The following is a 12,615-nucleotide window of genomic DNA, read 5'->3' as shown; positions in this document are numbered from 1 at the left end:
GACATCTGGTCGGACTTTCGGGCGAACGTCCGGTAGCACACAATTAGCAATGAACAGTACCTCGTTTGTTGTAACGAAGTACTGTAGCATCCGTATATTAGCGATTAACAGTAACGAGACTGATGCAATCTATTTTTTATGAACAATATCACTAATTTAATTAAAAAATAATTTCAACTAATTTGATACGGATGCTCTTAAAAACAGACTCGCACATGACTCCTCGTGAGACTATTACGCAATACCCCCAAAGAGCACCAAACAACTTCCCCATTATTTCTTTATTTTATGGTAACGGCCCCGCCCCTGTTATTTATTTATTAAAATGGTCGGGTTCCTCCTGTTATTGAAACGGTGGGAATCAGGGGAAGACCTACTATTACTAATATCATTTTTCTATAGTTGCAATTTATTTCAGGCACCCCTTTTATTTGACCCACTGAAAAACTTGGTTACCATCTTCTTTACGTGCCAAGTTTATTATTTTTCATTGGGCATCTCACTTGTCCTTTTAAATACGTAGTCTCACACGTCTTCTCACTGCATTATCACCATCATCTTTCATCTTCATGCTCTTCTTCTTATTAAAGAGCTCCATTGATAGAACCTTTTTCAATTTGTCTCTTGTTCTTCTGATTCATTCACTATTGCATTGATATAATCGCTTACATACGGTGCATATATTTTCATTTCAACATGGAGTTTGAGCAATCCATGTCCATGTTGAGGGACTTCATTACTGCTCAAAGAAAGATTAGCAACTCAAAGCTTAAGCAGAGCCATAGCCAAAATTGTGATAGTAGCAGCAGAAGCTCACCTAGATCAAGTAGTTCACAAGCTCAGGATCATCTGGATGATGAAGATGTTGCAGGTGCTAGATTAGAATCATTTGAAATGCCCATGAGTGATGATTCTTCAGAGAAGAAACTGTCATGGCTACGTTCTCAAATTATCGGAGGCGATCTAGAATTTGAGTCCCCCTTCGGGAAGCGTAGGCTCACTTATGCGGATCACACAGCCTCTGGCCGGTGCCTTCACTACATAGAAAATTATATCATCAACAATGTTCTTCCCTTTTACGGTATATATGTTTATCATGTTTTTCTTCAAAATTCTATGTACTCACTCACCAAGAAAATTAATTAAGCTTGAATATATTAATTGTCATTAATTCAACTTGTAATTTCCATCAGCAATTGCAACTACCCAATTAAAAATAAAAAATGACTTATGTGAAGAAAATGATAACCAGCTATTAGATTAATTATTGAAGTCTTGCTTGCTTGCTTGATCACCTGCATATTTTTGACAAGTTCGAAAACATCCAAAGAATAATGAATAAAGAAACAAACAGATAACGTTGACAACGAATTCTTATTCTTCTTATAATATATATGTATATATGTATTCAAGCAAGCATTAGGAAGTTAATAAAAATAAATAAACAAATCACATTCATTGAATTTCATGTACTGTTATTAGTATTACTATTTATAGAGACATATGTATTTTTATAGGTAATAGTCACAGCAGTGACAGTTACGTGGGCGAACGGACAACGAAAATGGTGCTTGAAGCAAGTCAATATGTGAAGAGATGCCTGGGCGGCAGAGAAGATGATGCACTAATATTTTGTGGATGGGGCACAACAGCAGCTATCAAAAGGCTTCAAGAAGTGATGGGAATTGCTATTCCATCAACAATGAGAGATAGGGTACTAAAGTGCCTCCAAATTAGCAGCAGTGAAGAAAGATGGGTGGTTTTTGTTGGACCCTATGAGCACCACTCGAACATTCTCTCATGGCGGCAAAGCCTAGCCGAGGTGGTGGAGATTGGTTTAGATGAGGACAATGGCCAAATAGACATGGAAGCTCTAAGGCTCCAACTTACCTTCTATCAATCCACAAACAGGCCAATGTTGGGTTCTTTCTCAGCTTGCAGTAATGTCACAGGAACTTGCACCAACACCAGAGCTCTAGCCCGTCTGCTTCACCAATTTGGCGCCTTTGCATGCTTTGACTTCGCAGCTAGGTACCTCTATCTATTTATCCCTACTACTTTTTTTTTTTTTTTTTTTTTTTTTCAACTAATATCTCGTTGTGATCCTCGATTTTCAATTGTCACATCCAACCCTTTAATTGCATTATAAGTCAAAGTCATATCAAAATTTCTTTCTTTCGTAATCTAGTGTTAATGTGACTCACGGAATGGTGTTAATGTGGTTTACGAAATTGGGCTCAATCAAAAATGGAAAGACCAAACTATAATTTTTGTGAAATTACATGAGAAAAAAATGTGGTTTTTATGAAAGTATAGGAAACTAAAGTGGAATTCATGTTGAAGTGTAAAGGTGCTAATAAGACAGAGAAAATTTTCATGTGTGGCTCACATGACAATTTACGTTAGTCTTATTTAAGTCACTATAGCATATAAAGAGTTGTAGAGACCAAATTTTTTGATCTCTAAAAGTGAAAATTTTGTTACAAATGACATTTAGGGATTAATTTCTATCGTTATGACCAAAAGGTCATCTTGAAAAATCAAAACCGAGACTTTTAGCAACAAAATTTTGAAAATTTCACTAATAAATAGATTTTTAGGGACAATAATTTAGTCTCAAAATGGTTTATTTTTAAGACAATTTGATCCCTAGAAGGATAATAATTCATCACTAATGTCCAATTTTCAATGCCAAAAATATAATGATGTTACTTTTTGCAGCAAAAATGTTTGGTTCCTAAAAAATAATTTTGTCCGTAAATTTTGATCTCTAAAATCTTGATTTTTTGTAGTGAGTTTTAATGGACAAAATAATGATATTGCATTTTGACTTAAAGGCCATCATAGTTGATTATCGAATAAGGTTATTGAAATTATGAGTATGGGCAGATCGATTGATGAAATTACTGGTGCGATGCTATTAAATTGAAAATGTAAGATTATATGTATTCATGTGTGCACCAATGTGATAGTATTAATTGGTTATGATTAAATTTATGAAATTACGTACCAAAATAATTTGTTATTTTATAAAGTGAGGTCAAAATAGTCCAATGTCATTTTCATATCCAAACATGATTTTATGTGAATTCCACAAAATTACTAATCGAATCACTCTCCTCCAACCAGCAATCAAATATGACCAAAGTGGAAAAAAATTATTATTAAAATAAATTTCTTTGATCAAAGTGCAATAATAATTGACACACTATGTACAGTGGTCCTTATGTGGAGATTGACATGAGGTCAGGGGAGATTGATGGGTACGATGGCGTTTTCCTTAGCCCTCATAAGTTTGTTGGGGGCCCAGGTTCCCCAGGCATCCTTCTAATGAGCAACCAACTCTATCAGCTCAGAACTTCTCCTCCATCAACCTGTGGAGGTGGTACTGTCAATTATGTCAATGGCTTCAATGACAAGGTAAGGTGGCAATTGAAGTCTTTGACTTTGTTTTTAATTTAATTACTATATTATAATTCATAATTACAATTTGACTAATAGCTGTACTCTACACAACTATACTCATTGGCACCCATTTTGAGTTTTGAGGAATGTTTGAATTTCTCATTGAAATGAAATCCATATTCTGAATTGTGTCCATTCATTAATGAAATTGAAGGACACATTATATGTAAACGACATAGAAGAAAGGGAAGACGCTGGAACTCCGCCAATCATCGGGAAAATCAGAGCAGCATTGGCATTTTGGGTGAAAGAGTACATTGGTTACCAAGTGATAGAAAAACAAGAGCATGACTACATAGAAAGAGCACTAGAGAGGCTTGTACCAAATCACAACATATGTATCTTGGGCAATACAACCGCCAAGCGACAAGCTATCCTGTCTTTCCTTATTTACTCCACCGTCTATTCTTCTTCTGCATCATCGGAAAATGTCATACAAACTGACAATATCAATGGAAAAAAGATAAGCGGAAGCAATAAAGGACTTTACATGTGGAGAGAGATCGGTAACAAAAGGGATAAGCCCTTCCATGGGCCTTTTGTTGCGAAGCTTCTCAATGACCTGTTCGGCATCCAGGCTCGTGGTGGATGTGCTTGTGCTGGACCTTATGGCCACATTTTGCTAAATGTTGACCAGCCTCACTCGCTTGCCTTCAGATCCGCTATTCAAATGGTGAATCTAAATTTTTTTGAAATTAATCATCCTGTTCATGTGCCATTTACCTTAAATTTAACTTCGTTGTATTAATTTAATAGGGTTACAATGGAGTGAAGCCTGGTTGGACAAGAATCAGCTTCCCTTACTACATGTCGAACGAAGAATTCGAGTTCATTTTAGCCGCGTTGGAATTCATAGCTATTTATGGCCAGAGGTTCCTTCCATTGTACCACTTCAATTGGAAAACTGGGGCCTGGACCTTCAAGGAAATGGCACTGAGGGAGATTTTGCAAGGAGAGGAGCCAAACTGCAATTTCTGTGGTTCTTCAATGGCAATGGCAACCCGTGGTGGTGGTGTGACCATGCAGGGACTGAACCTCGGTTGTCATGAATCAAATGAGCACCATGATGGAGATGTAAATGATCACGTCGGGGTGATTGGCAAGTATGCATCCTATTTGGCAACGGCCAAGAGCATAGCCAGCCTGCTCCCAAAATTCCCACCTCAACGCAAAATTCCAGAGGCCATAGACCTTGAGCTCATACCCTTTAGGGTCTAGCTTCAGCTTCATACTCCCAATGGATTTTTTCACTCACTATACTACATTTTATTTGTTCTTTTTCCTAATATATGTGCTTTCTCAGATATTGGTAAACATATATATTCATGCATACAATTCTATAATTCAATCACTACCATATTGATATACATCACAAATTTACTTGAAACAATTACTACCACTAAAATAAATAAATAAAAATAAGATTTGACAATTGCTCTTTAAATCATATCCCAATACCAAAACCCAAGCTGTGCAAGTACCAAAACCTTCAACTGTTTAAATCCGTCGAATACTGATCATTTAACTACATATCCATCGAATATTTTCTCAATAAAAAATTTAAAATGCATAAGCTCTTATTTGGGTATTACAGACTTCCACGAGTAAATTCATCTACAAACAAAATGGTCCACTGATACGAGTTACAAAACTATTAAGGCAAGAAAAATTAGTATTAGAAAATTACAAGACCCTAAAGCAAGAATAAAAAACAAAGGATTTCACCTGCACTGGCTTGTGATGTGTATATCACACTCACTCTCTTTTTTTAAAAAAAAAGAGTTAAGTAACAATAATAATAATAACTGAGTCTTCAAATGCTGGATGACGCAGTGACTCTTTAATATCATAATGTGCTTTTTGAATGACATATACATTCCGGGTATGGATTTTGGTAAAAAGATTCTTCAGTCCTGAACCGTGCTCGGCCTTTGAATCCTTGAAGGGGACCTTCTCTTTTCCTTGGTGCTCCTTGCCTATAGAGAGCACAATCCTGTGAAAGTTGTATCCTACACTCTGGTCCTTCATTCTATTCTATCTATTTCAGTTTATTTGAGGTACAACAGACTGATAAAGGCACATGTATATATATGCCTGCCTTGTGACGAAGATGGAGTTGGTATCTCTCTTGTTTCTTTATAAATATAGCTTTCTCAAACACTTGTTTTAAGAAAGATCCCCACAAGTTTTATTAGATCACCTCATTTCTATTTCTATTTCTATTTATTACCTTGGTGATTAATTACAGTGGCAAGCTAACATAGCAAGACTGAAAAGAATGTTTAGCCGCTTTATAAATTCAATTTAACAATTCCTTTTCATAAGACATCCAAAAACCTGTGTATTCATCAAACATGTTTCTCGCTTTTACTTTTTCAAAATTGTTTTCCTTTTTCATTACAAAACAAAAAGTTCCACAGAATGTTGAATAATACCTGTTCTTGTGCAATTGCATCACAAGATAAGACACCAATGTTCCTTCTTCAAGCTGTCCAGCTTCCATCTTATCAAATACTTCAACAAGACCCTTCCTGCAAATAATGTTTGTGAATGTAAAATGAATGAGAGAGAGAATTCTCATAGATCATGAAGATTTTAACTGGAGAAGATAAAATTCTTGTTTGGGGAAATACTTCTCCAAATTATGTCATCTTCTGACATCTTTTCTTGTAAATCAGTAAATATAGCAGAAAACAACTTACATGTTGGAGTCAAAACTATACCCACTGCAACCTCTTTTCAGGGTATAGTGAAAGGCATATATATACATGGGGGTTTATTTCTGGTTTAAATTACAACTATATAAATTATGTATATGCATATAATCTCCAAGGAAACTAATATCCCTTGCCTGAAGCATAGTTTAAAATTGATTTTCTCAAAGAAAGAGAAAATTAACTGCTCCTATTAGAAAATCCATGGGATGGGACCCTTTGACTCCTCATGAGATTTCCAGTTTGTAGACAAGCAGGACATACTATTCCAAAAGTTGAATTTTGATAGACAAAAAATTATAAAAACAAGCAAGACATACTAGCCCGTTTATTCTTTCTTTTAAAATTTTTTAAAAATAAATAAATAAATAAATAAAAACTCCCCAAACAATGCCCTGAAAGAATTAACTTACAAATCTTTTAAATTGACTGCATTAATAATACCTGTCAGGAGTGATGGTCTTCCGGTGGCCTAAGAATCTGCGGTGTCCCTCAACAGCTCTTGCCATATTACCTGAATAAGATGGAATGAATACATCACTCTCTACAGAGATGATGTAATCAAGTGCTGCAGTTTGTGATGCATGATTGGAAAATGCTTTCAGCTCATCTTGGGATGCAACCGTTTCCTGTCATCAATTTGACCCCCAGTTAGTTCATGGTTGTACAAATGTGCAACGTCAACACATCAAACTATACTTTTCCATTGTCAATGATATACAAAATAAATGAAAGAACCTTGAAAACAACGTTTGGGAAGCGAGATGTGAGGTCCAATAAGTGAATGTGACCACCATAAATTTCCCCAGCAGCAATATAAATCAATGTTGATGGAGGGTAACCGAGAGCTTGAAGAAATATTCCCACCTCTTCGGGGGTTAATGGACAAAAGCCTCCTTTCCTCTGTTCTGTTGAATTTATCTTCTTCATCTTCCAGTGGTTTGTGTTCTCCCTAAAACAAAATTAAAAAGGGAATGAAAAATAAGCTACAAATCCAAATTATTACTAAAAAATCTGAAGTACTTCCATTTAGGAATGCTTGTGCCAGAATTAGTAGGTGCTTGGCATGCACTAAAAAAGTGCACTTTTTTTGTATACATACACTTATTTAGGTCACATCAATCAACATCTATCAACATCTTACTTTTCTACCTACTTTCTCTACTTTTCTACACATTTTTTTATAAAAATTCAAAAAGTGCACTTATTTAAAACATCCCAAACCACCCCTTAGATAATTGAAATAGCCACCCTTCTCCCACTGAAGATGATCCTACTAACCAGATATCAAATTTTTCAGAAATTTCCACATTTCATTTTGTTAAAATTGATGTATTTATTATTGATTGATTGTTTGATGTGTTGTATTACAAATCAGAGTGGCATTATATAGGAGAGGGTTTGGGTAGTAGGTGTAGTGTAGTGGAGGTGGTAGGTGAAGTGGGTGCTAGTGGAGATGGTAGGTGGAGGAGTAAATGGGTAAATTCTAACAGCCCCCCGCAAACTCAAGGAGGATAGAAACTAACCAACTTGAGTTTGGAGAGTTTACGGAGTCTTGCTGGACCCTTGTAGAAACTAACCGGAATCAATGTCGGGACAGTTTACTGAGTCTTGTCGGACCCTTGTAAAAGTCGCACCCTCAAAAGGTGTGCCCAATTTTGTCAAAAGGCGTGCCATTAAAAGGCGTGCCCACTTTATTAAAAGGTGTGCCGGATTCATCATGGCGAGGCACGTGAGTGCCTTGGGTGGCGCGCCCATTTGTCGGCTGGTGGGAAGAAGCGCGCGATGCGCGTGGCTGCCTCGGCTATAAGACGGAGGCTGAGGCTGAGGCAGAGAAAAACCTGCGAGCGATAGTCTGAGAGAGATTCTGTAACACTCTGTTTTCTGAGAGAGAGTTCTGAGAGAGATACTGTGTGACACTCTGTTGCCTAGAAAATGGCTTCATCGTCTTCCCGCGGGCTGCTCACCCTCTTTCCCGACCTCAACGAGTCAACGAGAGAGAGAACTGGTGCGGTGGCACTGGAAACTCAACCAAGCGCCCCGGAGTATACTCCGTTGAACTTTCCGATGCGGTCTGTGGAGCAAAGAATGGCAGTGCTGTCGGATGTTGAGGCCAATCAGTATACTTTGAAGGCATGCGTGGAAAGCATGACGGCGGTCACAAACTTGTCGAACCGGCTGCAGAGTAGGACAAATGAGGTGCAGCAGTTAAACGGCCAGCTGGCTCTGCTCCAACGCATGTATAAGGATGCGCGAGCAGAGATAAGTGTGCTAAAGGCAGAAAACAAAGAGCTGAAGCGGAAGGCCACCGTGATGTTCCGATTTGGAGGGCCGCCATATACTGTAGTGGAGGAGCAGAGTGGAGTGATCGTGCCCAGTGGAGCGGGAAACACGGAGGCAGCACCGTCAAGGACTGCCCAGGACGGAGGAAAAAGGAAGAGACCGGCGGCAGAGTAGAGAAGGGATAAGAAAAATCCCACTGTGGGTGTGGTTGTTTGGGGTGTTTTTTTTTTTTTTTTTTTTTTTTTTTTTTTTTTTTTGTTTATGTAAAATGTTATGTAAAATTGTGATCGGGGTGAGTCCCGATATGAATAAAATAAGATTGGTGTGTAGTTCGTCTTCTGCGGCTTGCAATTGGTTTTTTTTTTTTTTTTTTTTTTTTTTTTTTTTTTTTTTAAGAAATAAATAAAAAGAAATAAAAATAATAAATGTGGAATCAAACGGAGGAGAGAGGGGACAAGTCACATGCGTGTGTTTTGTTTTGTTTTTTTTTTATTTTTATTTTTAATAATAAGAATAAGAATATAGTAAAAGAAAGCAGGTGTGCTTGCATAAAAAAAAAGGAAGGAATGGAGATTAAACAAAAGAGTAGTGGGTTTGAAAGTGAAAAATAAAAAAAAGAAAAGAAAGGGAAGCATGTGAAGAAAGAAAAAAAAAAGCTGTGGGTGCAAGTTGTGTTGGTAATATATTAAAATAAAAGAAATATAGTGCAAGTGTGTTGGTAGAACTGTGATCACCACCATTCACCAACCCTCAAGCCGACTTTACCACATGTTTGATAAGGTAGTCTTGCTCTCTGAAGGCTGCCCCATCTACTATGGTCCTGCATCAACAGCTTTGGAATACTTCTACTCAATTGGTTTTCCAACATCCATCACAATCAATCCGGCCGATCTATTGCTCGATCTTGCCAATGGAATTGGAAAAAAAAAGGATGCGTCCACAAGAAGCAATGTAAAGCCAGAGCAAAGGTGCACAAGTTGGTGGCATCAATTCAAGGTGCCATTTTTTCTGGTTTCGTAAAGGAACAAACCCGAAGGGCAGGCAAGCCTTTGTGAAGTCAATAGAGCGCTTTGTAAAATGGTGTAGAGAGAGAGGCGGAGGAGCGGCCGTACAAATGGCCGCCGCAGCCGGAGAAGCCGTTGTCGGGGGACTGTTGCGGCAGCGGATGCGTCCGATGCGTGTGGGATGTGTATTACGCAGAGCTCGAAGATTACAACATAGTGAAGGTATGTATAGAAAATAAACGGAATAGGTGGAGGACCGGCGGACGGCTAAGGTGAGGTTGCCGCCCGCCGGTGAAGCGAAAAATAGTAGGTTTTAAACCTGCTCTGATACCATGTTAAAATTGATGTATTTATTATTGATTGATTGTTTGATATGTTGTATTACAAATCAGAGTGGCATTATATAGGAGAGGGTTTGGGTAGTAGGTGTAGTGTAGTGGAGGTGGTAGGTGAAGTGGGTGCTAGTGGAGATGGTAGGTGGAGGAGTAAATGGGTAAATTCTAACACATTTTGAATTTAATCATGTGGAAATAAGCAAATTTCAGCATGCACCATACAATATTTCTCCTATTTTCGGAACAATTCACATGAATGCGAGGGATTTTATTTATTTATTTTGTGTGTGTGTGTGTGTGTGTGTTTGTGTTTGGGGAGGGGAGGGGGGGGGGTGTTTGGGTTAGAAGAAAGAAAGATGTGGAACAAAGTTCATATCCAATAAAAAACAAAATTTAACAGAAAAAATCAAAGTCCCGAGATTGTAAGTTGTAATCATGTTTCAATTCCAATGACAAATAAGAGGATGATAATAACAATTCTCAAACAACAAAAAATGATCTAAATCAATTTAAAGGAGAAATGATTTAGATTCAATTTCAACAATCAACAATTGAACACGAGCGATTTTAACGTGGAAAAAAATCACAATTGAAATCCTCCAATGGTGATTACAAAAAAGCATGAGCCACAAGGTTAAACAACAAATCCACTAAGAGGGAAAGAAGATTCCACAAAGGTATCTCACCCAAACAATCTCTTAACGAATCCATGCCCGATTGATATAGAATCACTTGTGAATCTTCAACGCCCACCCTCATATCGGATTTGCCTGTTTGGTGTTGAATCCTCAACTATGAAGCACCGACACTTCAAAAAAAGTACTATATCCGTGTTGGACACACGGACACTTTGGGGACACATTGATACTTTGGAGACACGTATGGGACACTCCACATGACATGTCCCCTTAATTAATTTATTTTTAGGGGACACGCTGGGGACAGTTCGGGGACACACTAGGGACATGCCAAGTTATCTTTTCCCTCCATTTTATTAAGTGTTTTTGATGAATGTTAAATGTTTATTATTTTTTTCTTAGATTTAAACACTTAATAGATCATCGACAAAAAATACACATATATAAATATATTTATAAATTGTAAGTGTTAATTTAAAAGTGTTTTTAAAAGTAAAAAAATATAGACTGTTAGAGTTAGTTTTTGTTAATATTGATTATTTGTGGATGTAATATTAATTTAGATAGAAAAATATATATATATATATATGAAAACATATTTTATTGCTGTGTCTTCATTTTTTGGAAATCACCGTATCCCGTGTCCACATCCATATCCGTGTCCGTGCTTTTTAGATCCTCAATCACTAATCTGCTCGGAATCCACCGATTGAATGCATGTAAGATAACACAATCGAATACCCCCTCAATATCTCCATCAAGTACAAGAGATGTATGAAATCTCCTTTGAATTATTAAGGGAAACATAGAATTCACTCACAATTCGTTGGCTGTGTTTTTCACACTTTCCAAAGAGAACCAGGTGAATCAACCACAGATCTGAGAGAATAAAGCGGTTATAACAAATTCTGCTCGCAGTGACTGCTTGAGCACAACTTTCATGCTTGAGCAGTGAACTCAGCTTTTCAGTACTAAGAAAACTCAGACAGAAATCTTGAGGGATAGATGACTTCGCTCAAGCATAACTTCCACCGCTTGAGCGAAGTGAGTGATCAATCAAGATAGGATTTGGATTCCAAACTCTCATCCACTCACAACAATACAAGGAAAGAGAAGAGATACAACGGAAACTGTGTTTTTCAATCGGGATTGCCAATCAAGGACCTAACAAACAGTAATATGGAACTTTGTAGATCCACGGAAGAATGCTAAGAGCACCTTGCCGGTCCACTTTCTATGCATAGATGATTACTTTAAGGGGAGATACATTACATCCAATGCAGAGGCAGGAAGTTTTGCCACTTGTCAACATATAGCCTAGACATGTACAAATGTATGAAATCACATACGTACATCTGTACATAGGTATATCATCATACAAGATTTTTTTTTTGATAAATAAAATTTTGCACGTATATATATATATACAAGATATTTACCTCATTATTCTTAGCTCTTCAGATTCCGCGTCAGTAAGACCATGAGTACAGCCAGTGAAAGATAACATGTCTTTCTCATATCTCAGATGAAGAGCAATGTATCTTCCCCCACGGGATCTCAGCCGCTCCACCAGCTTCTGCGGCGTCACTGTCATGTATTCTCAGAACCTAATTTAACAGGAATATCCCCGTAGGAGGCCTCTTAAAAGTAAATTACCACCTACATCATACTCGGAGCAACATTCTGTACAAACCTCGTAAGGTTTTAAATGCTAATGAGATTTCAAAATTTTGTCATTCCATTTCAAATGGAGTAATAGATCCAAAACCATGCATGGTGGCAAATGTTTGATTGATTATAATCATTATCAATTCAACACAGGAAGTCCCAAAATTTGTAATAAAATTCTAAGGAGCATTCAGAATTTTGTTAAAATCAATTCAATTGTAACTGGAACTAGATTCCAAATTTATTTGGCAGATGAATGCTGGAGAGACAAAAGTTCTAACCTTCCCAAGATTGTCAATAGAAGGAGAGAAGCGGAGAGCATAATACAGAGCACGACATCTCAACCTTTGGATATCAACAGGTAGATCATTATTTGCAAGTCTGGAATCTGATTTTACAACATGAACCACCTGCAAAAAGTGAATTGATAAATGATCCCTCAAGCTCAGACAACATGATAATCAGATTACTCTTTGTCTAGGTTCAAATTGGTTTTTTCATTTATTTC

At 37.3% G+C, this 12,615-nt stretch overlaps 2 protein-coding genes across 3 annotated transcripts in view; one reads left to right on the top strand and one right to left on the bottom strand.

The window, feature by feature from the left end:
- Positions 1-342: 342 nt before the first annotated feature.
- LOC114314585 (uncharacterized) lies at positions 343-4,805 on the top strand. Its single transcript, XM_028261060.2, has 5 exons — positions 343-1,081; positions 1,518-2,031; positions 3,219-3,420; positions 3,620-4,138; positions 4,222-4,805. The coding sequence occupies exons 1-5, from the start codon at positions 697-699 to the stop codon at positions 4,681-4,683; spliced, it is 2,082 nt and encodes a 693-aa protein (XP_028116861.2). The 5' UTR covers positions 343-696; the 3' UTR covers positions 4,684-4,805.
- A 203-nt stretch (positions 4,806-5,008) lies between these two features.
- LOC114314586 (O-fucosyltransferase family protein) overlaps positions 5,009-12,615 on the bottom strand; it is a 56,538-nt gene continuing 48,931 nt past the window's right edge. For both annotated transcript variants that reach the window (XM_028261063.2, XM_028261065.2), the window contains exons 6-11: positions 12,389-12,517; positions 11,879-12,015; positions 6,918-7,131; positions 6,624-6,808; positions 5,901-5,996; positions 5,009-5,441 (exon numbers count right to left, since the gene is read on the bottom strand). In XM_028261063.2, the coding sequence (XP_028116864.2) occupies positions 5,312-5,441; positions 5,901-5,996; positions 6,624-6,808; positions 6,918-7,131; positions 11,879-12,015; positions 12,389-12,517 (891 nt within the window). In that variant the 3' untranslated portion in view covers positions 5,009-5,311. The remainder of the gene's footprint in view (positions 5,442-5,900; positions 5,997-6,623; positions 6,809-6,917; positions 7,132-11,878; positions 12,016-12,388; positions 12,518-12,615) is intronic.

Source organism: Camellia sinensis, chromosome 10 (genome assembly GCF_055761805.1).
Source record: "Camellia sinensis isolate YWXY chromosome 10, ASM5576180v1, whole genome shotgun sequence".
Taxonomy (NCBI): domain Eukaryota; kingdom Viridiplantae; phylum Streptophyta; class Magnoliopsida; order Ericales; family Theaceae; genus Camellia; species Camellia sinensis.
The sequence above is the reverse complement of the archived record's forward strand: the minus strand, read 5'-3'. Positions and strand labels throughout refer to the sequence as shown.

Excerpts from the sequence above, each read along its gene's own strand:
- LOC114314585 (XM_028261060.2), top strand. The coding sequence starts at position 697 with ATGGAGTTTGAGCAATCCATGTCCATGTTGAGGGACTTCATTACTGCT. Across the intron at positions 3,421-3,619 it reads TCAATGGCTTCAATGACAAG|GACACATTATATGTAAACGA; the intron begins GTAAGGTGGCAA and ends ATGAAATTGAAG. Across the intron at positions 4,139-4,221 it reads TCAGATCCGCTATTCAAATG|GGTTACAATGGAGTGAAGCC; the intron begins GTGAATCTAAAT and ends TTAATTTAATAG.